The sequence below is a fragment of the Leptodactylus fuscus genome, chromosome 2 (genome assembly GCF_031893055.1).
Source record: "Leptodactylus fuscus isolate aLepFus1 chromosome 2, aLepFus1.hap2, whole genome shotgun sequence".
Lineage (NCBI taxonomy): Eukaryota > Metazoa > Chordata > Amphibia > Anura > Leptodactylidae > Leptodactylus > Leptodactylus fuscus.
In genome coordinates, this window is record NC_134266.1 from 103647057 (window position 1) to 103674560 (window position 27504).

At 45.7% G+C, this 27504-nt stretch overlaps 1 protein-coding gene across 1 annotated transcript in view; it reads left to right on the forward strand.

Moving 5' to 3' along the window:
* Window positions 1-27504, forward strand: part of CACNA1S (calcium voltage-gated channel subunit alpha1 S) — a 676496-nt gene that overhangs the window by 556338 nt on the left and 92654 nt on the right. The window contains exons 34-35 of the mRNA XM_075263101.1: window positions 3812-3908; window positions 23479-23581. Coding sequence (XP_075119202.1) covers window positions 3812-3908; window positions 23479-23581 — 200 coding nt within the window. The remainder of the gene's footprint in view (window positions 1-3811; window positions 3909-23478; window positions 23582-27504) is intronic.

Consider the following 27504-nt stretch of genomic DNA (forward strand, 5'->3'; position numbering starts at 1 on the left):
ACCTCTGAGGTAAATTGGGAAGATTTTGAAGAGGAAATGGTGATGTCACTCACATATGTCACTGGCCCTCTGCAAAGACCATATAGGAAGCTGATCAGGGCCGGCTACCTGTTTGTGTGGGCCCATGGGTAACAGAACCCCAGTGAGCCCCTTTTGGAGTAACTCATGCACAATGTTTTTTTGTTGAGGGAGACCTACTGGTGTGGAGTGTAATACAGTCCTTTCCATACTGTATCCTGTTCGGACATAAGGAAGTAAAGATGTATTTGAGGCACACATCTGCCTCAGATTCTTCTTTATTTTCTGTAGCCAGCTCATGGTGCAGAACTTCAGTTTTCTGTTATTTTTTCCACCACTGATAAGGCCTAAATTAAAAATGAATGAGTCTAACCAATAAATTTGTGGCAAGATCCAGCAGGAGTTTTTTTTTTTTTTTCTAGCTTCCTTCTCCAGTTAGTTTCATTAGGAGGCAGAATGAGGGAGTAATCTGCTGCAAAATCAGTATCAGATTATGTAAACAGGGTCTGATACTCTTAATAATGCCACTCTACAGTGGCCCCCACACAGTATTATATGCTCCACAGTGTCCCCACACAGCATTATATGCCCATAGTGGCCCCCACACAGCATTATATGTTCACCGTGGCCCCACAAAGCATTATATGCCCACAGTGGCCCCAGACAGTATTATGGGCTCCACTGTGGCCCCCACACAGTATTACGGACTCTGCTGTGGCCCCCACACACTATTATGTGCTCCACCGTGGCCCCCACATAGTATTATATGCTTCAGAGTGGAGCATGTAATACTGTGTGGGAGCCATGGCAGAACATGTGATACTGTGTTGGGGCTACTCTGGAGCATATAATACTAGATAATAGAGTTTTTCCAAATCCTGAAAACCTCCAGATTGAGGAGTCCGTGAATGGTGATTTTTATGGCAACTGCACCTGCAGTTTAATTGCCACCATGTCACCACTGTTTACTTATATTGGACTGCTGCCTTTACATATATAGCAGGCAGCCCTGTATAACAAAATGTCTGTTTTACATGGAGTGAGAGGCAGCAGTCCCTGTGTAAGTAACAGTTTCAGTCTGACATGGTAATTTACATAGGACTGCTGCCTATGTAATTTACATAGGAAGCTGATCAGGGCCGGCTACCTGTTTGTGTGGGCCCATGGGTAACAGTACCCCAGTGAGCCCCTTTTGGAGTAATTCATGCACAATGTTTTTTTGTAAAATTATTTTACACAGAACTGCTGTACATGGAGGAGCTACTTGTATTGATTCTGCCTACTTGCACAGAGCCCACCTACAAAATGGGGCCAATTAATTTTTTTTTCAGGGTCACTTTCAGATCTCAATCCGACCCTGCTTACAACTACCACAGGAGAAAGTTCCACAATTTCTCTCTTGGCTTGATGTAACCCAGTTGCGTTAGTGATCGGGGCAAGGTGACTGTGCACCAGTTGGTCCCTTAACTTTTAAAAGTAATTAGTGGCTTGGGACTAACATCCAACATCCGAGTCTGTTTTTAAAAAATCCCAAGATGTCTGTATAATCTCTCGTATGTTGTCTTAAACTGCTATCACTATTGTAAAAGAAAAAATATGTCCTTGTACCGTGTTAGCCAGTGGATATGAAATGAAAGAAATTTTTTGAGAGAAGTCCTCAGTAGTTGATATCTTTTTTAATGGCTAACTTAAAAAGTTTTTTGATGACATATCGAGCTTTCGAGACTCTATAGAGGTCTCTTCATCAGGATGGTATAACACAATTTCTGAAGGTAGGCATATATATACACAGAGAAATGGAGTGTTAGATGCAAAATAGATGGAGAACAGAAAACCATGTAAATAAACAGTTTAAAAAAACATATATATCAGTTCACAGGAAAGTTCTCTGGGTTTGTCGTTTCTTTGATCAGTGACGTGCAGTCTAGTGGTTGTAAAACGTCATAAAACCCTGGGCCTGGTTTAAACCTCTCTGAAGCGTGTTAAAGGTCATCATAAGTTTAACCTCCCATATGAGGCGATCCTTTCTGTTTCTGAAATTCCCTCTCAGTACCAGGATCTTCATATCCTGGGCCATATTATGATTTTCATTGCAGAAGTGTTTAGGCACAGGGAGGTCCATTCTCTGTTCTCTAATCGTATACATGGTGTTCTGTTCTCCATCTATTTTGCATCTAACACTCCATTTCTCTGTGTATATATATGCCTACCTTCAGAAATTGTGTTATACCATCCTGATGAAGAGACCTCTAGAGTCTCGAAAGCTCGATATGTCATCAAAAAACTTTTTAAGTTAGCCATTAAAAAAGGTATCAACTACTGAGGACTTCTCTCAAAAAATTGCTATCACTATTTCACACTCGTGGATTAATTGAGCACAGTCCACATTCAAGACATGCTGATGTTCCCTTTTCAAGACTCCGTCAAGGTAAACATTCCTCCTAAATCTGCTTCTCAGATCCCTTGCAATAACTTGTTAATCCAAAATGTTCGAGAAATTTCAATACACGAAGATACTGCCATTCTGGGATTTCAACCCACAGAAAGCAAAAGGCAGTTGGTTGCAGTATTTTAGCAGTAACCACATGTATTTAGTTTGCTTTGTAACCTCATGTATTTTGACTTAGTAAGTAATAGCTCCAAGAATGTCATCTTGTTCTGCTAGACGTAAAATGTGAAAAATATAATACCCCTTATCACATAATGCATGGCTTCCTGCTAAAGTGATATTTTAGTGGACTAGGCTGTGAATATCATGGGGAGCACCACTGCAATTGTACAGCTTCTATGATCATATATGGATCTCCATAGATGTATAGGCGGATGAAGTTGCTGAGACCGCCTAATATAATCTAGAGTGAATGGCCTACCTTTGTTTCTTAATAGGCATTATATGTCATTTTATTGGAGAACTAATAAAAGTTTCATTTTAGTATACAATTTTTGTTTAAAGGGATTCTACCATTAAACTACCTTTTTTTCTAATGAACACGTCGGAATAGCCTTAAGAAAGGCTATTCGTCTCCTACCTTTAGGCGTGGTCTCCACCGTGCCGTTCCGTAGAAATACCGGTTTTAACCGGTATGCAAATGAGCTCTCCACAGCAATGAGGGCGGGCCCCAGCGCTGAAACACCGATGAGCGCGTCCCCATTGCTGCCCAGAGCTCTTTCCTGCGCCATCTCCTTCTTCTGCAGCAACTCCGCCTCTTCTGGCTTCTCTTGCTCTTGTAGTTCTATACAGGAGCATAGAGAGGCCACCACAGCCCACGGCCATTTTTGGGTAGCCGCTCTTGCAGTTCAATACATGAGCCGGCCGGCGGCCATTTTGGGGTGGCCTCTCTATGCTCCTGTATAGAACTACAAGAGCAAGAGAAGCCAAAAGAGGCGAAGTTGCTGCAGAAGAAGGAGGCGGCGCAGGAAAGAGCTCTCGGGCAGCAATGGGGATGCGCTCATCGGCCTTTCAGCGCTGGGGCCCGCCCTCATTGCTGCGGAGAGCTCATTTGCATACCGTTTAAAACCAGCATTGCTACGGAACGGCACGGCAGAGACCACGTCTAAAGGTAGGAGACGAATAGCCTTTCTTAAGGCTATTCCGACGTGGTAATTAGAAAAAAAAAGTAGTTTAATGGTAGAATCCCTTTAAGTTAATTTGAATCTGTTGTTATAGACTTCATATGTTCCCTAAGTTGACATGGGATGAGGGGGATAGAAGTGATGTATATTTCATTACAACCATTGAATTCCATATTCCATAATCCAAAAGTGGTGACTTGCTTTTCAATCCTTAATCAAGGGGACGAATTAAGCATCTGGATGTTGTCACTCTTCTGAGAAGAATTCAGCCACCTCTAGGTTTTGGAAAATTTTGCCCTCATCGTGTAGCATGTAAGGTAAGTTTTGAGACTGGCACACATTTTGTTGATCAAAAAGTTTGCTGCTTCATTATTTTTAGCTCATTTAATTAGATATTTCTATGCTATACTGAAGTACAATTATAAACATTTCTTAAGTTTTTACGATTGTTGTTAAATACATCAAGTTTACTAAGTTTATTATTCACTATTTACAGTGATTACTCAATATTTACAGTGATGACCCTTATTTTTCAAAAGTACTGCAGATTGCACTGGCATGCTGGATAATGGATACTGGCCCAAATCTTGGCTGATGGCAACTAATTAGTGTAATCAGTTCTTGGAGCCTATCATGATTTCTGTGTTTTTTGTTTATTTAACTCCTTTTTCAGAATTGACGACATGTTCTCAATGAGAACATCTGGGGTGTTTCCTGGGTTTGGACTATAATTTCAAAGATATAACCTCCCCCTCTTGTATTCATAATTCCTCCTAATAGCCCCTGTCAACGTCTGGGGTTGCTAGGTGGGGTTGCATAGGCACACAAGTCCAGTTTCTTTAGTCAAAAACAATAGTAGAGTTTTATTTTCACTCAAAAAAAGAAGTGCAGCAACAAAAGGAAACAATACAAAAATAAATACCTAGCCAGGCTCTAACTGAACATAAAATAGGTTACCTCACCTATAATAACAGAAATCAAAAGCCAGTTGAATTCAGGACACAGCTCCCAAAAAAATGACCTCTTTGTTTGGCACTCTAGCCAAGCTCTGCCAAAGTCTGCTGCTAGAGCTGGCATCTTAAGCCTCCTTGATGAGCAGACACTCAACAGCTGAGTCGCTGCCAGAACACCCCCAAAGTGTGGACTGGAGGGGGGTGGAATGACAGGTCCCACTACCAACCTACCTGTCATTCCTAAAAATCCAGCCCAATACTGAGCATTTACCAAAATGCTCAGCAGACAAAAGTTGTCTGCTGAGAACAAACATTCCTTCTGGAGTTTTCTCATCTTACCCACATGAATAGTCTGGGTGAGATGTACACTAACTCCATTACCTGACCAGCCATCGGCTTACACCCCTTAATAAATAACCTCCCCCCTTGACATAAATTCTGCACTCCTCATGACTCCATATATAAATGATGCCCCCAATATAAATTAGCTACCCCCAATTATATTCACAATAGCACCTTATATATAAAAAAAAAATCCCCCCTTGTATTCATAATGCCCCTTATATAAATAACCTCCCCTTTATATTCATAATGTTCCCTAACAGCCCATTATATAAATGATCCCACTATAGTCTTAATTCTCCCTAAGGAATCCTCCTTTATAGTTATAACCCCCACCCCCCATTATACTGTTAAAATGCCCAGAACAGGGCTATGAAAAAAAGAAAGCTATATTCACCTATCTGCGATCCTTTGATGAAGGAGTCGCCGCCTCCTCTCTGTCCATACATATTGTCTGTGGTTCTCGGTGTCTTGTAAACCGTAGGCCTGAAGTGGCTTGTGGTTTACATGACCATTAAGCTGCAGAACGCATTTTTACTAGATCAGTGTCTGCAGACAGCAATTTAGTTAAAAGTAAAGCATATATTAGCCCCTTCCCACCGCGAGCATTTTTCGATTTTCATTTTTTGTTTTTGACTCTCCCCCTTCCAAACCCCATAACTTTTTTATTTTTCCGCTCTCAAGGCTCTCAAGGCTGTCATAGCAACGTGATGCCGGCTCAGAGCTTACTCCCGGGAAACTAGCTCCTCGGGTCAATGCCCGCGATTGGTTTCGGTACCGATCACAGGCATTAGCGACAGGTGTCTGCTGTATAAAACAGCAGCTACCCGGAGTCTATGGTGGCTGCCCAGCTCCCAAGCAGCTGCCATATTTAAACACACGGCATCCACTGAATTAGTACGGCGGATGTACTGGCTCCTCGGGTCAATGCCTGCGATTGGTGTGGGTACCGATCACAGGCATTAGCGACAGGTGTCTGCTGTATAAAACAGCAGCTACCCGGCGTCTATGGTGGCTGCCCAGCTCCCAAGCAGCTGCCATATTTAAACACACGGCATCCACTGAATTAGTACGGCGGATGTCAGGAAGGTTGTAATGAGTCAGTGGGCCTGCCCCTCAAACCCCCCCTCCCACTAGCTATGTCACTGATTCAAGTCAGTGTTCTTAGTAAGCTCATGCACCTAGATGAAAACGTAGCCCCACAGTGGTTAGCACTCTAGCCTTGCAATGCTGGAGTCCTGGGTTTGAATCCAACCAAGGACAACATCTGCAAGGAGTTTCTATGTTATCCCTGTGTTTGTGTAGATTTTCTTTGGGCACTCCCACACTCCAAAGACTTACTGATAGGGGTAAAGAAAAAAAAAAAGCAACCCTAAACATCATTTTTTTTCAAGATGATTCCCTGGTGGCATGACACAGGACAGACTGTTTTGATTGCCTGGAGAAGAAAACGTGAGTGCAACCATGAGTCCTGTACCATGCCACCAGTAAAGCATGACATTAAGACACTGCTTTAGGGTTTGTTTGTTTTTATACACAATGTTCTTTGCAGCACTATACATACAATCTGGGCTAAGGGTGCTGGTGTTTTCACTTAGAAGTAAAAATTTAACCATTTACTTATAAGGTGGGTGCCACACAATGTACTATGCGAGACTGCTACTGTATTCCAGGACTGGGCCCCAGGTGCTTTCACTTAACCAGTTCGAGATTGCCCATAGAGTATATGTATCCCTATATTATTCTGCAAGGAAGTACCCAGGGCCACACTTTTTATGAGGCGACGTGAGGCAGCCACCACAGGCGGCACTTTGGTGGGGGCAGCAGATGTGGCAATTTGATTTTTTAAAAATTTTTTATTTTTTTTAAACTAGCGAACTCTGAAAACAAACTGAGTGGCCCTATCCTGAACTGGTTTAGACCTCTGCGTCTCAGCACAGGCGGTGTCATCACGCCGCCTGTGCTGAGACGCAGACATCTTATTGCCGGGTAAAAGGAAGAGGCGGCAGAAGTGGCAAGGTAGGTAACATACTTTTTAATAGGCCGCTACCTGCTGGAGTATCCCCAGCAAGTAACGGCCTATTTACCTAGCTCCCCGGGCCTGTTCATGGCTGTGAGCAGGCCTGGGCCCAGGCTGTGTACCCACTACTGCTATTATTATATCCGGGGGTCTTTGCAGCATTAAAGGATGGATGTATAGGTACATGATAGTTAAGCATCCCCCAGATCTAATGTGGTCGTCACACCATGGGAAAAAAAATAACTGAAGAAATTAGTAAATATTGTCTCCATTTTGAATTCCTTGTATAAAGTACATTTGATTGGATGCTAGATTTGATGTGATCCACACTATGTTTGCCCTATCCTGTGGGCTCTTGACCTGATTTATTTCCCCTTACTTAACTGATGTTCTCTGTTACTATTGTTATTTTCTGAAAAATTGGCGTTTCTACGCTAAAAATAAATGTGGTGGTTCCTCTTTCACAGTAATTACTCCTCCCTCTTCCTGGTGAAGAGATGGTTCTTCTTGTGTCATTATCCATCTAAAAAACCTAATCAAATGTACTTTATACAAGGAATTCAAAATGGAGACAATATTTTCTTGATTTTTTTTTTCCATGGTGTGACGACCACATTAGATCTGGAGGATGCTTATCTATCATGTACCTATACATCCATCCTCTAATGCAAGTGGTTTGGATCAGTACAGAGCCTATCATTTGGGGTATCACAAGCCCTGAAATTATATACAAAAATAGTTGCAGATATAGCAACACCAGTCAGCAGAAGGGAAGGCTGCTTTTAAGAGAATTTCTCAGCAGAACCAGAATAAAGCAAAGAGAATTGTGCTTGAAGAGTTAAGTATTCCAGAAGTAAAGTTGTCCATCCATAGACCTCTTAGAAGCAAGGAAGAACAATTAGATCGACAGATTCTTCTCTGTAGACCTGCTGGAGTAATGGATGCCCTGAGTGAGGACTGGAGTCAGGAGAAGGGACATGCCTTTCTTCCCCTTGGTCTGATTCAGAGAGTCCAGAGGAAGATCATGGTGTTCAAGAAAATCAGGGTGATTAAGAGACATTTATTTCAGGATTTGGCAGGCTTTCTCTAAATTCGCAAACTCCAGCCAGGAAACCTCAGATAGTCCAGACATCCCTCTCATTTTAGATTTCCTGCAATTAGGCTAGGTTGAAAGTCTGAAAACTAGCACCCTAAAAGGCTAAGGCCACACATTAGTGTTCCGCAGCAAAAAAGTGATGCAGGAAAAACTACGGTAACAATGTATTTCAGCGCTTTTTACAGAAAATTTGCAGAGGTTACTGTGGACTTTCTGCTCTCATTATACCTATAGGGAAACCTACGACGTTTCCATGTGTATAATTAACATACTACATATCCTAAATCTTTTCTCTTACTGTTTGGATGGGATTTGCTAGAATCCCATCCACTTTGCTGTGACTGTAAAATGTCACGTTTTTTTCACTGCGTTTACGTCTTGTGGGGCCCCAGCCAAAACTTATAGATGGCACCTTTAAGATCTTTTTGATGCTAAACTTGCTGATAACACCTGGATTAGGAAGTTTAGATGGGCATCTTTGAAACTTAGAACTCCTGTCAGGCTTGTTTATCCTCCTGAGATCAAAGCTACCTACCCTCTCTTTGAGACCATTGAGGAGATTTCTAAAGTTTAAAGGATACAGGCCCCTTCTGCCTCTCTTCCCTTCCCTCTCTTATCTTCCATTTTGGAAGATAAAATAGTTCTCCCATCCTTTGTTCCTGAGTTAGCTTTGGGTTTTCAGACAGACAGGAAATAGATTAAGAAATAGATATAATGGGAAGGATAACTTAATGTGACATGACAATGGCTGGCATGTGACATGCATATACAATTTCACAGGATATAATTTGTTCAACCTTCAGTGATGCTACGTTGACACAACTATTCGCTAAGGATATGAATATGATTAGCTGACATAATTATTAGAGATTAGCAAACAGCGTTCGATCGAATAGGTATTCGATTGAATATCAGGCTATTCGAGGTGTTCTATTAGAATCGAATACCATGCGGAAAACGCAGTAAAAATTCGTATTCCCTCCCATCTTCCCTGGTGCTTTTTTTGCACCAATAACTGTGCAGGGGAGGTGGGAAAGGAACTACGACAACGTAGGCATTGAAAAAAAAATTGGAAAAAGTCATTGGCTGCCTTTCATTGGTGACCTCCGATTTATAAGAATAGTGGCCGCCATGTTCGTGTCATTTGCGGCTTGGAGAGATAGGGACAGAGATCTGCTTAGGGCTACGGAGGGATTAGCTTCTGCTAGGCAGAAAATCTGAAGAACAACAACGGCTCTTTTCAGAGCTATACTGCAGGGAGAGGAGTCCATATTTGCTGAATCCAGCTTTCCATGGTGTGTACCCCCAAACATCTAAGTGGGATACACAGCAATTCAGTCAGGCTATATACACTCAATCCAGCTTTCCATGGTGTGTACCCCCAAACACCTAAGTGGGATACACAGAAATTCAGTCAGGCTATATACGCTCAATCCAGCTTTGCACGATGTGTATCCCCAAACACCTAAGTGGGATACACAGCAATTCAGTCAGGCTATATACGCTCAATCCAGCTTTCCACGGTGTGTACCCCCAAACACCTAAGTGGGATACACAGCAATTCAGTGAGGCTATATATGCTCAATCTAGCTTTCCACAGTGTGTACCCCCAAACACCTACCCTGTTTCCCCGAAAATAAGACGGTGTCTTATATTAATTTTTGCTCCCAAAGATGCGCCATATCTTATTTTCAGGGGGTGTCTTATTTTTTTCAAAGAAGAATTCACATATATTGCTAAATATACAGGGATACCTAACATGTATGGTATGTGTTTCACAGTATTTACATACTTTTATATGTGTTCTAGGGAAATGGGTTGATTTGAATTTTTTATACTTTTATCCTACTAATATTATAAAAAAGTTAGTTTGTGTGTTTGGATGTTTGGATGTTTGTTCCTCAATCACGCTAAAACGGCTGGACGGATTTCCCTAAAATTTTCCTAAAACGGCTGGACGGATTTCCCTAAAATTTTCCAGAAACATAGTTATTCCTTGCGATTGAAACCTAGGCTACTTTTCGTGCCGCTAAACAACATGGCTCCTTAGCAGGACAGTCCCAAAAGTAGAACTCCTAGCCCCATACACACACTTCCTTGCATTTCCAGACCCAAAATACCTCCACACTCCATATTGTTGCCTCTACGGTAGCCCTAACCCTCCTCCATCACATTTACATGTATTTCCACACCTTAAACACTCACATACCCCGCCAATTAAAAATAACCTGTATACAGTATAGCCAGTATATATAGTATAACCTGTATACAGTATGGCCAGTATATACAGTATGACCTGTATACAGTATGGCCAGTATATACAGTATGACCTGTATACAGTATAGTCAGTATATACAGTATGACCTGTATACAGCCCTGAGAAATTACATAGAAATGATCAACTTTAACTTATCCCCAGCATGGTCAGTATGAGCAGAGCTGGAGGCATATACAGAGAGTATCAGTGCGGCCTCCATCACCCTCACCACACTGTACCAGGCTGTCCCTCTCTCACCACAGGACCTCCATTACATGTGTCCTCTCAGCTCCACCATAGACAGACCCTCAGTCCCCAGGAACAGTCTGTATTATATAGTAGTATTTATGAGATATCAACTATGTCTGCAGTGTGAGGTAAATACATTAGAGGACTCTGTGACTGTATATAAACTGAGGTAATACTGCAGTATATATGATATATCAGCCATGCCTTCTTTGTGTGGTAAATACATGAGGGGACTCAGCCATGTCTGCAGTGTCTATAGCAAATACAGGAGAGGACTCTGTGGCTGTATATATCCTGAGGTAATATTGCAGTATATATATATATATATATATATATATATATATATATATATATATATATATATATATCAGCAGTGTGTAGTAAATACATGAGGGGACTCTGTGGCTGTATATATCCTGAGGTAATATTGCAGTGTATATATATCAGCAGTGTGTAGTAAATACATGAGAGGACTTTGTAGCTGTATATATCCTGAGGTAATATTGCAGTATATCCTACTAATATGTTTGGATGTTTGTTCCTCAATCACGCTAAAACGGCTGGACAGATTTCCCTAAAATTTTCCAGAAACATAGTTATTCCTTGTGATTAAAACCTAGGCTACTTTTCGTGCCGCTAAACAACATGGCTCCTTAGCAGGACAGTCCCAAAAGTAGGACTCCTAGCCCCACACACTTTCTTGCATTTCCGCCCCCAAAATACCTCCACATTCCATATTGTTGCCTCTACGGTAGCCCTAACCCCACTCCATCACATTTACATGCATTTCCACACCTTACACACTCACATAACCCCAAAAACAAAGGTCCCGCTCTGCCACCGCCATCTTCTCTCATCAGCCGCGTGCCACCGCCATCTTCTCGTATCAGCCGCACGCCACCGCTTGGCCACTCACACCAACTGCACTTCACTGATGACGCCACACGCACAGTTCCCGCGCAGAGCCCTCACACAGTCTGGCCCGCACGGCACACATCAGACCGCAGAGCGCACACACAGTCTGGCCCGCACCGCCACTCAGCCCCGACCTGGCAACTTTCCTTCACTGTCTGCACAGTCACCGGTAAGTTCGCAGCACACACATAAGCTGCCCTGCTCTTCCTCCTCTGTCCTTCACCACAGTCGCCCGGCCATCCGGCACATCACATCACCTCCGACCTACACCACCACTCCCCCCCCTCAAAAATAAAAAAAAACACCTCACAAGCTCTTCCACAGTGCCCCACGGCGTACAGGACGACCATCTCAACAATCACGGCCCACCGCCACATCCCCCGTCACGCTCCACCTCACGGCGGCCACTTTCCTGCATTCCTAACCTGTGGTGACCATAGCAACCGGGTCTCCGCCACACGCGGAGCCCCGCTGCTCATGGCCGCCATTAACCCACCCACCCTTTCATTTGCAGGCTGGCTCCTGCCTGCCGACCTGTTTTGTTCCAGCCGCCAGCATATTCCCGCCTCCGAGCACGCTCATTCACATCTTACCATTGCGCCCTAACACCAGCCGCGATAGTAAGACACATACAATCTCCTTTGCTTGCCGGGTATACCTCATGCCTGCAATCAAAATGTACTTTGATTGCAGGCATGCACACTTAACCCCCCCCCCCCATACCTTCAATAGTAACATGCCTGCAATCAAAATGCTGTTTGACTGCAGGCATGAACAGTTAACCCCCCCCCCCATACCTTCTACGTTGCAGACCGGCTCCTGTCTGCGAACTCGCAGGAGCCGACCTGTTCCGCGCCCAGCCGGGAACCTACTGAAGACTCCCGCAGTGCTAACACACGCTATATCCCATACACGGCAATACACTTGGATTGCCGTATATAGGACTTGCAATCACATGATTGCAGGTTCAAACCCAAACAGTACAGTAAAACTAAAAGTCACACAAAATACTTCCTATAAATAAAATAAGCCACTACAATACATACACAAGTAAGTTCAAACCCCAAAAGTGCACTAAAACAAAAAGTCACACAAAACACTTCCTATAAATAAAATACGCCACTACACCACATACACAAGTAAAAAACACTCTCACGGTGAGTTCACAAGTAGTCTACGTGCCACGCAATTTGCCGTGCTTACGGAGCGTGTCCGCCACGTTTTTTTAACGGTGCGCATATACGCCGTCTACGCGGCGTTAAAGCGGCGCATATGCGCACCGTAAAAAAGCGTGGCGTACACACGCCGTAAGCGCGCCGAATTGCGTGGCGCGTTTACTCCGTGTGAACTCACCCTCATACATCACGGTATAATGCTTCCAGTCACATATCCACTTCAAAGAATCAACTGAAAAAGCACGGCTACGCCTTTCCACCACATGTCCCTTCCTCATGACATCGCCAATGGACATGTTCCCGAAAACCGTCTGTGTCCACCCAATTCTCCAAACACCGCAGACGAAGTCGCGGGTTAAAGCTAGTTATATATATATATATATATATATATATATATATATATATATATATATATATAATTTTTTTTTTCTCTTTTTGCATTTATTAACCCCCTGTACTACATTACAGACAGAAGAAATGACGATTTTTTGCAATGAAATTGCAAAGGTCTGATCACTAATGCAATGCAATGCATTAGTGATCAGACCTTTGCAATTGCATTGCATTGCAAAAAAATCGTCATTTCTTTTGCAGGCTTCATAGAGCAGCCTGCAAAAGAAAAGCACTGCAGACAGGCCGGTCTGGCTGTCATGCCAACGTGACATCGGCCCTGGAGCATGCTCCAGGTGCCGGCGATCACCGGCGCCAGAAGAGTTAATGCCCACGGTCGGTGTGGGCACCGACCGGAGGCATTAGCGCTGGATGTCTGCTGACACCAGCAGACACCAGGCGGCTATGGCGGCCGCCCGACTCCCGGGTGGCCGGCATAGTTAAACACCCGGCCTGCCGGGTGTTTAACTATGCTGGCCACCCAGGAGTCGGGCAGCTGCCATAGCAGCCTGGTGTCTGCTGGTGTCAGCAGACATCCAGCCAGGATGCCGGGTGTTTAACTATGCCGGCACACACTCCCATAGAAATGAATGGAAGCGCCTGGCACGCCGATTAACCCCCCGCTTGCCGGCTACTTCCATTTATTTCTATTCATCACATCTTATTTTCGGGGGAGCGCCTTATATTAGGCAAGGCAGCAAAATGTCTGCCATGCCTTACTTTCGGGGTACGTCCTATTTTCGGGGAAACACGGTAAGTGGGATACACATCAATTCAGTGAGGCTATATACGCTCAATCCAGCTTTGCACGGTGTGTACCCCCAAAAAACCTAAGTGGGATACACAGCAATTCAGTCAGGCTATATACGCTCAATCCAGCTTTGTACGGTGTGTACCCTCAAACATCTAAGTGGGATACACAGCAATTCAGTCAGGCTATATACGCTCAATCCAGCTTTGCACGGTGTGTGCGTCGGTGGTCAAGTGGACCTTAAAGCAAAGCGCGGAACTCAGGGCCCGACTAATGTTAGGAGACACGTGCTGGCGCAAGGCGGAGACGGCACACCAACAGCGGTAGTCGGTAGGTCACGGAAGGCCTGAGTCTCCACTAGCAGTAACACCAACATCTCCAGGGCCAGCAGTTTTGAGATGAGCCCGTTGAAGGCTTGGGCATGTGGGTGGGTTGTGCTGTACTTCTGCCTGCAATGCAATGCCTGGGAGATGGGGAGTTGCTGGGAAGAGGCGCATGATGGTGCAAGCGAAAGGAGCAGAGGTAGAAAAAGGGGCAGATGAGGGTGAACTCCCCAAATTGTCAGAGGCAGATGTGGAGGTGTCCAGGCTGGTGGTCTGGACTGCAGCACCAGCTCTGGAAACAGTGGAAGAGGTAGTGTCGGCAATGCCGGCTAATGATGGTCCTGCATTTGCTCTCTCCCACTGAGCCCAGTACTTGCCTTACAAATGACGGCGCATGGCTGAGGTGCTCAGGTTGCTTTTCTCAGAGCCCCTATTTAGTTTTGAGATTTTTGCAAAATGCACTCAGTTTGTCCTCCACGCATACACTGCAAAATCTACACAACATCGAGGGAGGTGGCCAACATGGGTGAGTTTTGGGCGAGTGGCTAGTACGGGGAAAATCTTGGGCCTTGCTGGCTCTGGCCTGGCTTCTGTGAAGCTGCTGTCCTGTACCTCTGGACATGCCTCTGCCTCTAGCTGTAGCTTGACCGCAACCTTGCTCCCCAGCTGCATTTCCACGCACCTGGGCATGTCCTAGTCCACTTCCCTTAGCGCTAGCTTTACACATTTTGTATACAGTGAGGCTAGATATATTGAGCGTATATCAGCTTACGGGACTTAATTTTGAAGGGCTCATGTTAAGGGCTGCAAAAGCGAATTTTTTTTTTTTTTTTTTATGTAGATTGTGAGCCCCACATAGAGCTCACAATGTACATTTTTTCCTATCAGTATGTCTTTTTGGAATATGGGATGGCAATCCATGCAAGCACGGGAGAACATACAAACTCCTTGCAGATGTTTTTTTGCCCTTAGCAGGATTTGAACACCAGGACTCCAGCGCTGCAAGGCTGCAGTGCTAACCACTGAGCCACCATGTGGCCTGTACAAAAGCGAATTTTGTAAGGTCTTACCACATCAAACACACACACACACACACACACACACACACAATGACAGTTAAGGGTGGGGGCTGTTGGATTTCTTATTGCCTATGCCATATGTGGTTGTCATGGGCAACGTGATTTAAAGGGGTTCATGCTAATGTTTCTTTTGCTTTAAAAATTTTGCGTCTGTCCATAATAATGTTGAGGAAAAAAGGTTTCAAAGTATTTAGACTCTCACAGAGGTTCTATTGAGTTTGTAAAGTGTCCAGTGGAAAGGATGGGATAGGATTTCACATAAGTCTGCCATCCATGGGCACTTATGGTTGAGAAACTGAGGGAGCTGACTTTCAGGAACCCTTGCTGGGTCGGACTGGCCCACCGGGGAACCGGGGAATCCCCCGGTGGGCCACAAGCCCTGACTGTTAGTATTCATTTTGTCAATGCAGATGCATTGGTTAGGGGCCCGATCGAGATGGCAAGGGGCCCCGATCTAGCACCTAACCAATGCATTTGCATTGACAAAATGAGGGCTAATGTTGTCAGGTGCCAGATCGGTAACCTCAGGGGCCCTAGGCTGCAGGCAACAATGTAATAATTAAAGATGGCCGGCTGCCGGCAATTGCCCAGGTCCTCAGCACACAGGGGCCCCCTGCCAGTGCATACTTTCCCTATCGGGAGGGCTTAGTTGATGCTGCAGCATCAGCTAATGGCTACTTGTCTTTTAACCCTTCCGGGCACTTACCAGCCTCAGTTATCTCTGCCACTAGCTACAACTTCATAAAGACTTGTCCATGCTACCTGAACTTCCCCCTCCCCTTCCTCCTTATAAACTAGTGAGTCATCCCTTAGATCGTAGCGTATAGGGACAGGAGCAGTCTGCTGCGATGCTTCACTTCTGGAGAATGTGAGTATATTCTTTTAGTAAAATCGGTATATTTAATATGTATATGTGTGTATATTTCTTTACTGTATGTGTCTTGTATACTGTGTGAGTACTGTATGGTTGTATGTAGGTATGTGTGAGTATATACAGTATGCTATAATAATGTGTATGTGTGAGTGTACGGTATATGAGTATATATTATTCATGCATTCATATAAGAATATATATATGACATATATGCTATATGAATGTATATAAATGTATATATGCTATAATAATATATATGTGTGAGTATATATGGTATACGTATATATGTGAGTATGTATGGTATATCTATGAATGTGTAGGTCTATAGCAGGTGTAGGGAACCTTTGGCTCTCCAGCTGCTGTGAAACTACAACTCCCAGCATGCTCCAGTCACTTCCATGGGAGTTCCCAGAACAGCAGAGCCAGTATGCATGCTGGGAGTTGTAGTTTTGCAACAGCTGGAGAGCCGTACGTTCCCTACCCCTGGTCTATAGTGTGTGCAATCCCATCTACACATTGCAGAAAAATACACACAGTGGAAACGCTGCAATTTCCAAAGCTATTGTGGTTTTGGAAATCGCAGCATGTCACTTATACCTACAGAAACACCGGCAGTGTCCCTATAGGTATAATGGAAGCAGAACGTCCTCAGAGGAAACCTCTGTGGAGTTTTAGCAAAAGGCGTTGTGGAAAAAACTAATGTGTTGCCACCGGTATTTTTCCTGCAGCACTTTTTTGCTGCAGGACACTGTGTTAGGCCTTACCCTTCATTCACATCTGCATTCGGTATTCCATTCAGGGAGTCTGCATGGGGATCCCCCCAAATGGAATACCGAATGCAAATGCAAGCGCTGTGCAGTGAAAGCACACGGACCCCATAGACTACATTGGGTCCATGTGCTTGTCGCGCACTGCCCGCACAAATTATGCAGGCAGGAAAGTAGATTGTGAACTACCGTATTTTCCGGCGTATAAGATGACTGGGCGTATAAGACGACCCCCTACTTTTCCAGTTAAAATATAGACTTTGGGATATACTTGCCGTATAAGACAATAATCATTGGTCTCAGTTTGGTGCCATCAGCTGTACATGCTAATACCACTGTAAAACTGGATTTCTCATGTCCTGTTGTTTTAATTAAAATAGTTTCATGCACTTTGTGCACAGGTTTGGCATCCATGGATGGAAAGAGACACCCACAACATGCTATATTTTTCATTCTGATGTTGGGAGGCATTCATGGTCTAAACTAATGTGATGGATGTCAGAAGAAATACTATACAAAGAAATAGGATCAACTCTAATTTCAGATCTCACTCCTGCAGTGAAGCTATGCAAGAAGAGAAAAAGGGGCGGGTCAGATGGGTGAAAGAGGCGTGGTTTTCTAAGCAAACTTGAAAACACACCTTCTTCACCTGTCTGGCCCGCCCCTCTTTCCCTGCCTGTGTGGCTTCATTGCAGGAGCGAGATATGAGAGGCAGTGAAGGAGGGGAAGGCCAGACAGTTGAAGGAGGTGTGTTTTTCTTGGCACAGCGCTGCTCTCCTTTTGCCGTCCCCCAGGCTTTCAGGATGCCTCCGGTAATAGGATACAATGGCCAGAGGGATGTACTCTGATAGTCCTGGAGACACGGCGTATAAGACCAGGGGCGGATCCAGGGCAGGGCGAGCTGGGCAACCACCCGGGGCCCCGCGCTTAGCGGGGCCCCGCGGCCCGGCCCTAACAAAATGGTCCCGGTCAGCTCGGCATAGTCGGGCAAGTGCCGGGGCCCACAGAGCCTCTGGGGGCCCCCCGGCACTTGCCTGTCACGATTTCAGCTCATCGGCGTCCGTCCGCCGATGAGCTGAATACATACGCGATTAAAGCAGCAGCTGTGAGATCAGCTCCTGCTTTAAAGCTCCGGCCCGGCTTGCGTGTGTAGGTGCGATGACGTCATCACATCGCGCCTACACACACAAGCCGGGCCGGAGCTAAGCAGGAGCTGAGGTCACAGCTCCTGCTTTAATTGCGTATGTGACTGGAGAGAGGAGCGTCGGGGGAACGATGGAAGGTGAGTGATAGAAGGTGAGTGTAAGTGTTTGTTGTGTATTAAATATTAAGGTGGAACATAATGAAGGGGGCCCATGAAACTGGGGGGCAAATGAAGGGGAGGGGGGGATCGGCATGACACTGGGGAAGATGAAGGGGTGGGGAGAGAACGGCATGAAACTGGGGACAGAGATGGAGGGGGCCCAATGAAACTGGGGGGCAAATGAAGGGGAGGGGGGAACGGCATGACACTGGGGAAGATGAAGGGGGGTGGGGAGAGAACGGCATGAAACTGGGGACAGAGATGGAGGGGGCCCAATGAAACTGGGGGGGCAAATGAAGGGGAGGGGGGAACGGCATGACACTGGGGAAGATGAAGGGGGTGGGGAGAGAACGGCATGAAACTGGGGACAGAGGTGGAGGGGGCCCAATGAAACTGGGGGCAAATGAAGGGGAGGGGGGAACGGCATGACACTGGGGCGGAGACGGGGGACATTAAACTGTGGGCAGATGAAGGGGGAAAACGTGATGAAACTGGGGACAGAGATGGAGGAGGGGACATGAAACTGGGAGCAGAGGAAGGGTGTATATGAAACTGGGGGAGAGATGGAGGGGGGGCATATAATTTACGGGTGACTGTAGGAGGATTATACTGTGTGGGAGCACATGATAAATGAATATGAATGGGTGGAAACAACATAAAAGTGGGTGGAGCCAAATTTGCCGCAGCGCACAGAGCGCGCCGCACATTTTACCCCTCTTTCTACTCTTTCAAAATTGGGAGGTATGGCATTGGTTACGCCACACTCCTGCATGACGTCGCTCGCTTCATCTGCGACGCACAGTGTCTCGACTCCCCCGCCTCCTTTACAAGGGGGCCCACTGAGGCTCTGTCGGCCAAGGGCCCATAAAAACCTGGAGCCAGCCCTGGGTCAGCATGTCCCGATTTCCTACGGACGCCGATGAGCTGAATACATAGGCGTTTAAAGCAAGAGCTGTCACAGCTAAGCTCCTGTTTTAACGCTGAGCTCCGGCATTTGTAGTCGCGATGTGATGACGTCACATCGCGCCTACAATATGTGTATGAGGGAGAGAGCTGCGGGGGAACGAGGAAAGGTGAGCGCGCGTGTGTGTGTGAGAACAGCATGACACTGGGGCAGATGGAGGGGGAGAGAACAGCATGACACTGGGGCAGATGAAGGGGGGAGAACGGCATGACACTGGGGCAAATGAAGGGGGAGAAAACAGCATGACACTGGGGCAAATGAAGGGGGGGGGAGAACGGCATGACCCTGGGGCAGATGAAGGGGGGAGAACGGCATGACACTGGGGCAAATGAAGGGGAAGAGAACAGCATGACACTGGGGCAGATGAAGGGGGGAGAACGGCATGACACTGGGGCAGATGGAGGGGGAGAACAGCATGACACTGGGGTGGATGGAGGGGGGAGAACAGCATGACACTGGGGCAGATGAAGGGGCGAGAACGGCATGACACTGGGGCAGATGAAGGGGGGAGAACGGCATGACACTGGGGCAAATGAAGGGGGAGAAAACAGCATGACACTGGGGCAAATGAAGGGGGGGGGAGAACGGCATGACCCTGGGGCAGATGAAGGGGGGAGAACGGCATGACACTGGGGCAAATGAAGGGGAAGAGAACAGCATGACACTGGGGCAGATGAAGGGGGGAGAACGGCATGACACTGGGGCAGATGGAGGGGGAGAACAGCATGACACTGGGGTGGATGGAGGGGGGAGAACAGCATGACACTGGGGCAGATGGAGGGGGAGAGAACAGCATGACACTGGGGCAGATGAAGGGGGGAGAACGGCATGACACTGGGGCAAATGAAGGGGGAGAAAACAGCATGACACTGGGGCAAATGAAGGGGGGGGGAGAACGGCATGACCCTGGGGCAGATGAAGGTGGGAGAACAGCATGACACTGGGGCAAATGAAGGGGAAGAGAACAGCATGACACTGGGGCAAATGAAGGGGGAGAGAACGGCATGACACTGGGGCAAATGAAGGGGGGAGAACGGCATGACACTGAGGCAGATGAAGGGGGGAGAATGGCATGATACTGGGCCAGATGAAGGGGGGATGGCATGACACTGGGGCAGATGAAGGGGGGGAGAATGGCATGACATTGGGGCAGATGAAGGGGGGGAGAATGGCATGACATTGGGACAGATGAAGGGGGGAGAACGGCATGACACGGGCAGAGACGGGGGGGGGACATGAAACTGTGGGCAGATAAATGGGTAGAATGGCATTAAACTGGGGACATAGATAGAGGGGGGACATGAAACTAGGGGTAGATAAAGGGTGTATATGAAAATGGGGGAGAGATGGAGGGGGGGACATATAATTTACGGGTGACTGTAGGAGGATTATACTGTGTGGAATCACATGAAAAATGAATGAGAATGGGCGGAGTCAACATAAAAGTGGGCTGGGCCTAACTTGCTGTGGCGCGCTGCGCGTAGGGCCCTGCCAAAGTCAATTGCCCAGGGCCCCGCAAACCCTGGATCCGCCACTGTATAAGACGACCCCTGACTATGGAGAAAATTTTCAGGTGTTAAAAAGTCGTCTTATACACCGGAAAACACGGTACTTTCCTGTCCGCATGATCCCTGCGGAGATCTGGCAGCAAGCACACGGATCCCATTATAGTCTATGGGGTCCGTGTGTTTTCACTGGCACACTGCTTGCAATTGCGTTCGGTATTCCATTCGGGGGATTCCTCATGCGGACTCCTCTGGACGGAATACCAACGCAGATGTGAACAAGGCCTAAGCCTTATAGTGTGATTTACAATATATTGAGATGATAAGGATTAGGCCCAACGCAGCTAAAAAACACTGTGGAAAAAAATACGCTGAATCTCAATGTATTTCTTCCACAGTGTTTTTCATTGCGCTTTTGATGCATTTTCCAGCACTTTCTCCCAATTGCTCAGCTGAAAGTAACAGGCCATGTTTTTAGAAGCGCACGCATTTAGGAATTTGCAGCATCTTCCACATCTTTTTTTCCTGCAAGGTGTGGATGAGGTAAATGTGATTAAATTTCATTCCCTTTGCTGGTTCTGTAAAACACAGAGTTTTTTTTTCTGCAGTAGCCAAAGACGTTGTGTTTCTGCAATGTGGGGCTTCAGGTATTTATGGCTTATCTTGAGCAACAGGATGTTAGACTCATCACTGCCCCCACACAATATAATGGTCCCGTCACTGTTTCCCAAACATTATGGGGGACCAGTGAAGAGGCCATTGTATGGGGGGAGCAGTGAAGTGGCCATAAAATTTTTTGCCCAAACAAACCCTTAAAAGAGGTTGTCCATAAACTGTAGTGATCACTGTGACGTAGGTGTAAAAATAAAAAACAAAAAATAACCTTCTTACCTGTGCCAGCACCATGTTGTTCCCTGCCTGTGTCTGTCGGTCTCATGACTGCGCTTCATTTCTGGAAATTCTGTACCTAATTGGTCTCAGCGGTGACATGAGGTGCAGGACTACCAGCAAGAAGGCGCTAGCACAAGACTGAATGGACACTGGTGGCGGACAAGGGATCGCTGGGAACAGGTTAGTATGTTTATTTATTTTTTTATTTTACATCTCCTGCCCCGAACATGAGTTGCTCCAATTCCTGGAAAACCACTTTAAAGCATTTATTCATCTTTCTAATATTGATAGTCAGTCCTTAGGATAGGCCATCAATATTAACATTTGCGGCAATATAACAGCCAGGACCTCTGCAGATCAGTTTCCAGGACAGAACAGCTACAGGTAATGGTAACTTTTCTAGGAGCCATGCTGCTCACTTGCCATACAGGATGCAACAGTGGGTTTAGGTAGTATATCGTATGGCGGGTGAGCAGCATGGCTCCTGACATGTTATTAACTTAAGCTGCCCTATCTCGGTACCGCTGATCTGCAGGGTCCTGGCAGTGGGACCCTAGAAACAATTCCACTGGTGGGCCCTAGACACCCCAGTCCGATACTGAACCCTTGGGTTTTGGAGATGGAACTCCATCAAAGGTCTCTGCTGCTCTCACACACCCTGCTCAGAATATGGTATCTAGGGTTTCAGCATGTGGTGACCTTGCACAACAGCCGGTGCTTCAGGCAGATGTAGACATAACTGGAGGGTTTTCTGGCTAGCAGCGGCTACTGTAGACTTATGGAAGTGGCCGCTCTTTCATCAGTAGTTCATGAACATTGGTGTAAGTTTTTAAAAACGTTGGCACCACCAAGTTGTTAGGTCCTATATACTGTATGATAGTATACAGGAATGAGTGACTGTCCTGTGCCTCTGGACATGCCTCTGCCTCTAGTCACCTTTTTTCGTGCTTAGCTTGCCTTCACATCTACACTGCTTTCCCCCCAAGCTCCTGGGATTCGGGAAGTGGTTCAACAGAGGGAGAGATAGTAAAAGGACCTGAAAATAGATCCTGGGAGGGGGCAAGGGTGTGATGACTCTGCTGTGAAGATTGGGCATGTTGGGAGGAAGGAGGGGCCGACTCTTGGGTATGAACACGACTGGAGGTAGTGGCCGACTGGGTGGTAGAAAAGCAGCTGGAAGCACTATCCGCTAGCCATTGTAACACCTGTTCCTGGTGCTCGGTCCTGTTCAGTGTGGTACCCTGCTTAACGCAACTATCAAGTCAGGGATTGTGATGAGCACATGCTAATGTTTCTTTAGCTTAAAATTTGGGTTTCTGTCCATACAATTAGGGAGGAAAGAAGGTTTCCAGGTATTTTTCCACTTTCATAGAGGTTTTTTGAGTGTGGAAAGTGTCTAGTTGATAGGTTGTGATAGTGGGGTAAAACTGTGACTTGGGCATGTTAGGGTGCGTTCACACAATGTAACGTGCAGCCTGATGTGGCACGTATACGGCGTGTGAGAGTTTGCGCGCCGTAAAAGCACCCATTCATTGCAAAATCACGGCCGCAAAATAATGTGGCGTATACGATCCTAACTCCCATTGAAATGAATGGGAGCTTTTACGGCGCGCAAACTCTCACACGCCGTATACGTGCCACATCACGCTGCACGTTACATCGTGTGAACATACCCTTAGATGCCCCCAGGCATGCCTCCCCTGCTGTCCCAGTTGCATTCCAGAGGTTTGTCATCATTTTCTGAGGTATCATAGTGGACTTGGTGACCCTCCTTAGTCGAATAGTGGTTTCCCCTGAAACGAGCATTTCTTCCCCATAGACTTCCCCGAATAGTCGGATATTGAGGGGCTATTCGAAAGGAATATCAAATATCAAATATTGAATATTTCACTGTTCGCTCATCTCTAATAATTATAGACTTTCTTGTAACAAATCAGGGAATGAATGCACTATAAGTGATTTTGTGAAGTAAATTAAATCTGTCTATGTTTTAACAATATGGTTTATGATTTTTCAATATATTTTTTTTGTAGAGGTTAGTCAGTATGAACATGCCTTTAAATAGTGATGGAACTGTTACATTCAACGCTACTTTATTTTCACTTGTGAGGACAGCTTTAAAGATAAAAACTGAAGGTAAGATATTTAAATTTCTGTTACTGTATTATTACCTGTGTATAATTTTACCTGTGGAAACACTTGCGTTTTCCCTATAGATTTAATACAGGAAGAAAAAACATATAGAAAAAAGTAGTAAAAACAAAATGAAAACCGCACAGATTATCTGAACTTCACTGCAGGAAAGGCACTGGAACAGCACAGTTCTGTACATTAGGTAGTGGTTTGGTTGTGAATTTTGCTGCAGAGTTGCTCCCATTTAAGCTACCATGTTATAGTACCATTCACAGCCACTATGCAGTATACAAATTGGTACTGTTGCAGTAGCCCTTTGAAATAGTTGATTATGGGGATGTCAGGAGTCTTTCTTCAGTTATCTGATATTGATAATTATTATGCAGCGCTTTTCACAAAAGGTAAGGAAACCTCTGTAGACTTTCTGCTTCAATTATGCCTATAGGGAAACCGTTGGCATTTGTTTAGGTATAATAGACATGCTGCGATTTCCAAAACCGCAAAGAAGAAACACGCCGAGAAAATACAATGAAAGACACTGTAGAAAAAGACAGCATGTGTTTCCGCTGCATTTTTTTCACAGCCATTTTTTGCTGCATTCCATTTTTGTTGCGTTTTTTGAGCCAAGAATAGCTACAAAAAGAATGGGAAATATATAGGAAATACTTGTACTTCTACTGTCTGATCAATCCATGCTTGGCTTAGGTTAAAAAAAAAAATATATATATTTTTTTTTACAAAATCTGCAACAATAAAAAAGCTGCATTTACACAAATGCCTTAAATAATAAAAATTAACACCTAAACTATACCCCTCCCCTGCCACATTAATTTGCTTACATTTAAAAAAATTTTTTATACTAACCTATATGTCATGTGACCACCCCAGACGCACACTATCTGATAATCCAGTGGCATTTATTTTCCCAGTTTCCGAAATGGAACGCCACCATTAGCCCCCTCCGCCCGTTCCACTACATCCCTACTGCGCAGGAGTCAGAGTGACTTCCACTCTGTGCACACGCCATCAGAGTTGCCATCTCTACTGCACAGGGGTCTCTGTAAATTTTGCTCCTCCGCTAGCCAAAGCAATTTTCACAGTTTTGAGATGGATAAATAAAACCTAAATTGCAACATAATGCTAACACCCCCACCCCCCCATACTTATATATTTTCTTAAGGTAGGCACCTACAACATTGTCAAAATACCACTTGGTACTGTATGTGAACAGGCACCTTCATGCACTTTTGATTTAAAGTCAATATTTTATCTTTAAAAAATGCTAATAAATGAAAATTAGTTGCTAAAAGTGGAAACCAAACAAAAAATTGTATGCCCCAAACCTCCTATAAATAAGAGTCCAACATGTGCAGTGTTTCTTCAGATCACTAAGGCCTACAGCAGCATGTATGTGTCATCAGAAAATCACCAGAACTGGAATGAGCAAAAATCTGCTCTGAAGTTGGAAATGTTAGGGTCCTTGCACACTGAAGAAAATGGTGAGGAATTTGGTGTGTAATTTCAGTGCTGAAAAAAAGCCTTCCATTGACTGAAGATCTGTGTTATATTTGTTGCTGCCATGTAAGGGGGACAGGGGTCCCAGGGGTGACATTGGCATCATAATATTGGGGCATGCGACTTTAGGGTGCTTCTGGAATCTAAAAGGGTCCTTGTGTTGCTACTAGCATCAGGTGGGGGTGGGCCAGAGGTCCTTGGAGTGCTGTTGGCATCTAAGGGGATGCTGATGGCATGGATAGGGAGTCCCTTGAGCACTTCTAGAAACTAAAGGGGTTGAAGACACAGGTCCCTGGCATGTAATGGGGGGCAGGGTCTTGTGGGTTTCAGGTCCCTGGGGGGCTGCTGCATGTGTCTGTGTGGGATTACTGGGGTTTTGATATTGTGTGTGTGGTTCCTGGGGTATTGCCTGTGTAAGAAGATTCTGGAGGTGGTCCCAGGTGCTGCCATCTGTGTGCATGTTTGGGGGTCCCCGGGTTGCTCCCTGTGTTTGAGGAGGTGCTGTTGGTGGTCCATTGGGTAATTCCACCTGTGTCAATATGGCGGATGGTCCGAGAGGTGCTGGTGTGCGGGTCCCTGGGGTACTACCTTCATGTGTGCAGGGTTTGATGATGGTGGTCCCTGAGTGGGGAAGGTAGCTCAGTAGAAGCAGTGGTGTGGACCCAAACAGTCAAGACAGGGACACAAACTATGCAGCAAACAGGTTTATTTACAAAAAAAGAAAATGAATATAAACCTTCACTTCAGGCACAAATGAACAATACAAAACAACCTTAAGGCAAGTATTAAACAAATTCCTGCTCATCTGAGCAATTAACTAAACAGAAGTTATAACATAACTATACGTGTGGCTTACTACTGCCACACAAAAAACACAATCACAAATTGGTCTCTATGGTCTCAGGGTTACAGGACAGACTCAACCACCTCCTCACCTCCTGGATCTGCCCTGAAGTGCAGGCTCTGCAACTTTTTATGCGTCAGTAACAAGCCAAAGGACTCACACCTGGAGCTGAAACCAGTACTTTGCCTTTCACATAACTTCCCCCGTTTGTTCAGCCCTGTAGGGGTGGACACTTTTGACCCACATACAATTGGTCCTGGATAGGGTATCAGCATTCTCCTACAGTTTGCTTGCTCTGTGTTCCACAGTGAATTTAAAGTTTTGCATGGTCAGAAACCACCTGGTGACTGACTCTTCGCGTGGCATGTCCATGTTGGAGAGGAGGGATCAGTGACCAGCTTAGAGTGTTGGCCCAGGAAGTAGTACCTTAGTGATTCCCGGGTCCATTTAATGGCTAACCACTCCCTCTCCACAATATTGTAATTTCTTTCAGGTGGTGTAAGCTTTCTACTGAGGTAGGTGAATTCACCACCCACCATTTCGGACAGCACTGTGCCTAACCCTACATCAGAGGTGTCAGTTTGAACCACAATTTTTTTACATCTGATATTCAGGAGGAGAAGATGACTTTCTTGGATCTTACCATCTCCAAGGAGCCACCGGGTCAGTTACATACTTGCGTACACTGGAAAGAAACCGCGACCAATTCCCTATTACAATGGGGAAGTTGGCATCCGGGGGCATTAAAATCAGGCATACCCAAGGGTCAATGTCTCAGGGTTCGGAGGAACTGCACTCATCTCTCGGATTTTCAGACCATGTCCAGGGATTTAAGAGGCAGATTCACAAGGAGAGGTTACCCTGAGGGGGTTCTGTGCAAGGTGTACCATCATGCACTCAGTACTGACCATACACAGCTTCTAAATCCGCAGATACATAAGGAGGAGCCTGCTGTGGTTCGGATGGTGGCGACCTTTGATGGTGCGGCGGATTCGGTGAAACAAACGTTTCATGGGATATTTTGAAAACTGATCCCATAATAGGATCTTTGATAGATACCAAACCCAGTATCACCTTCCATAGGGGGCCGAACCTGAAGGACAGATTGGTAGACAGCTAGGCCAGTAGTGTCGGCTGACACTTGGCTGGATAGACAACGGTCGGAGAGCAGGGGGACTTTTCCATGCGGGGCCTGTAAGGAGTGTCAATTTATTCAGAGGGTGAAAACTGTGACATCTACGAGTACCCAAAAGAGTTATAAAATAAAAACTTTTATCAACTGTAAGGGGGAGTTCACACGGAGTTACGTGCCGCGTGATGTGGCACGTAGACGCCGCGGGACCCTTTGCGGGCCGTACACGCTCCCATTGATTTCAATGGGAGCGGGGATCGTATGCGCCGCACTAGTTTGCGGCCGTGCATTTATTCACGGCCGCAAACTAGCGAGGCGCATACGATCCCCGCTCCCATTGAAATCAATGGGAGCGTGTACGGCCCGCAAAGGGTCCCGCGGCGTCTACGTGCCACATCACGCGGCACGTAACTCCTTGTGAACTCCCCCAAAGAC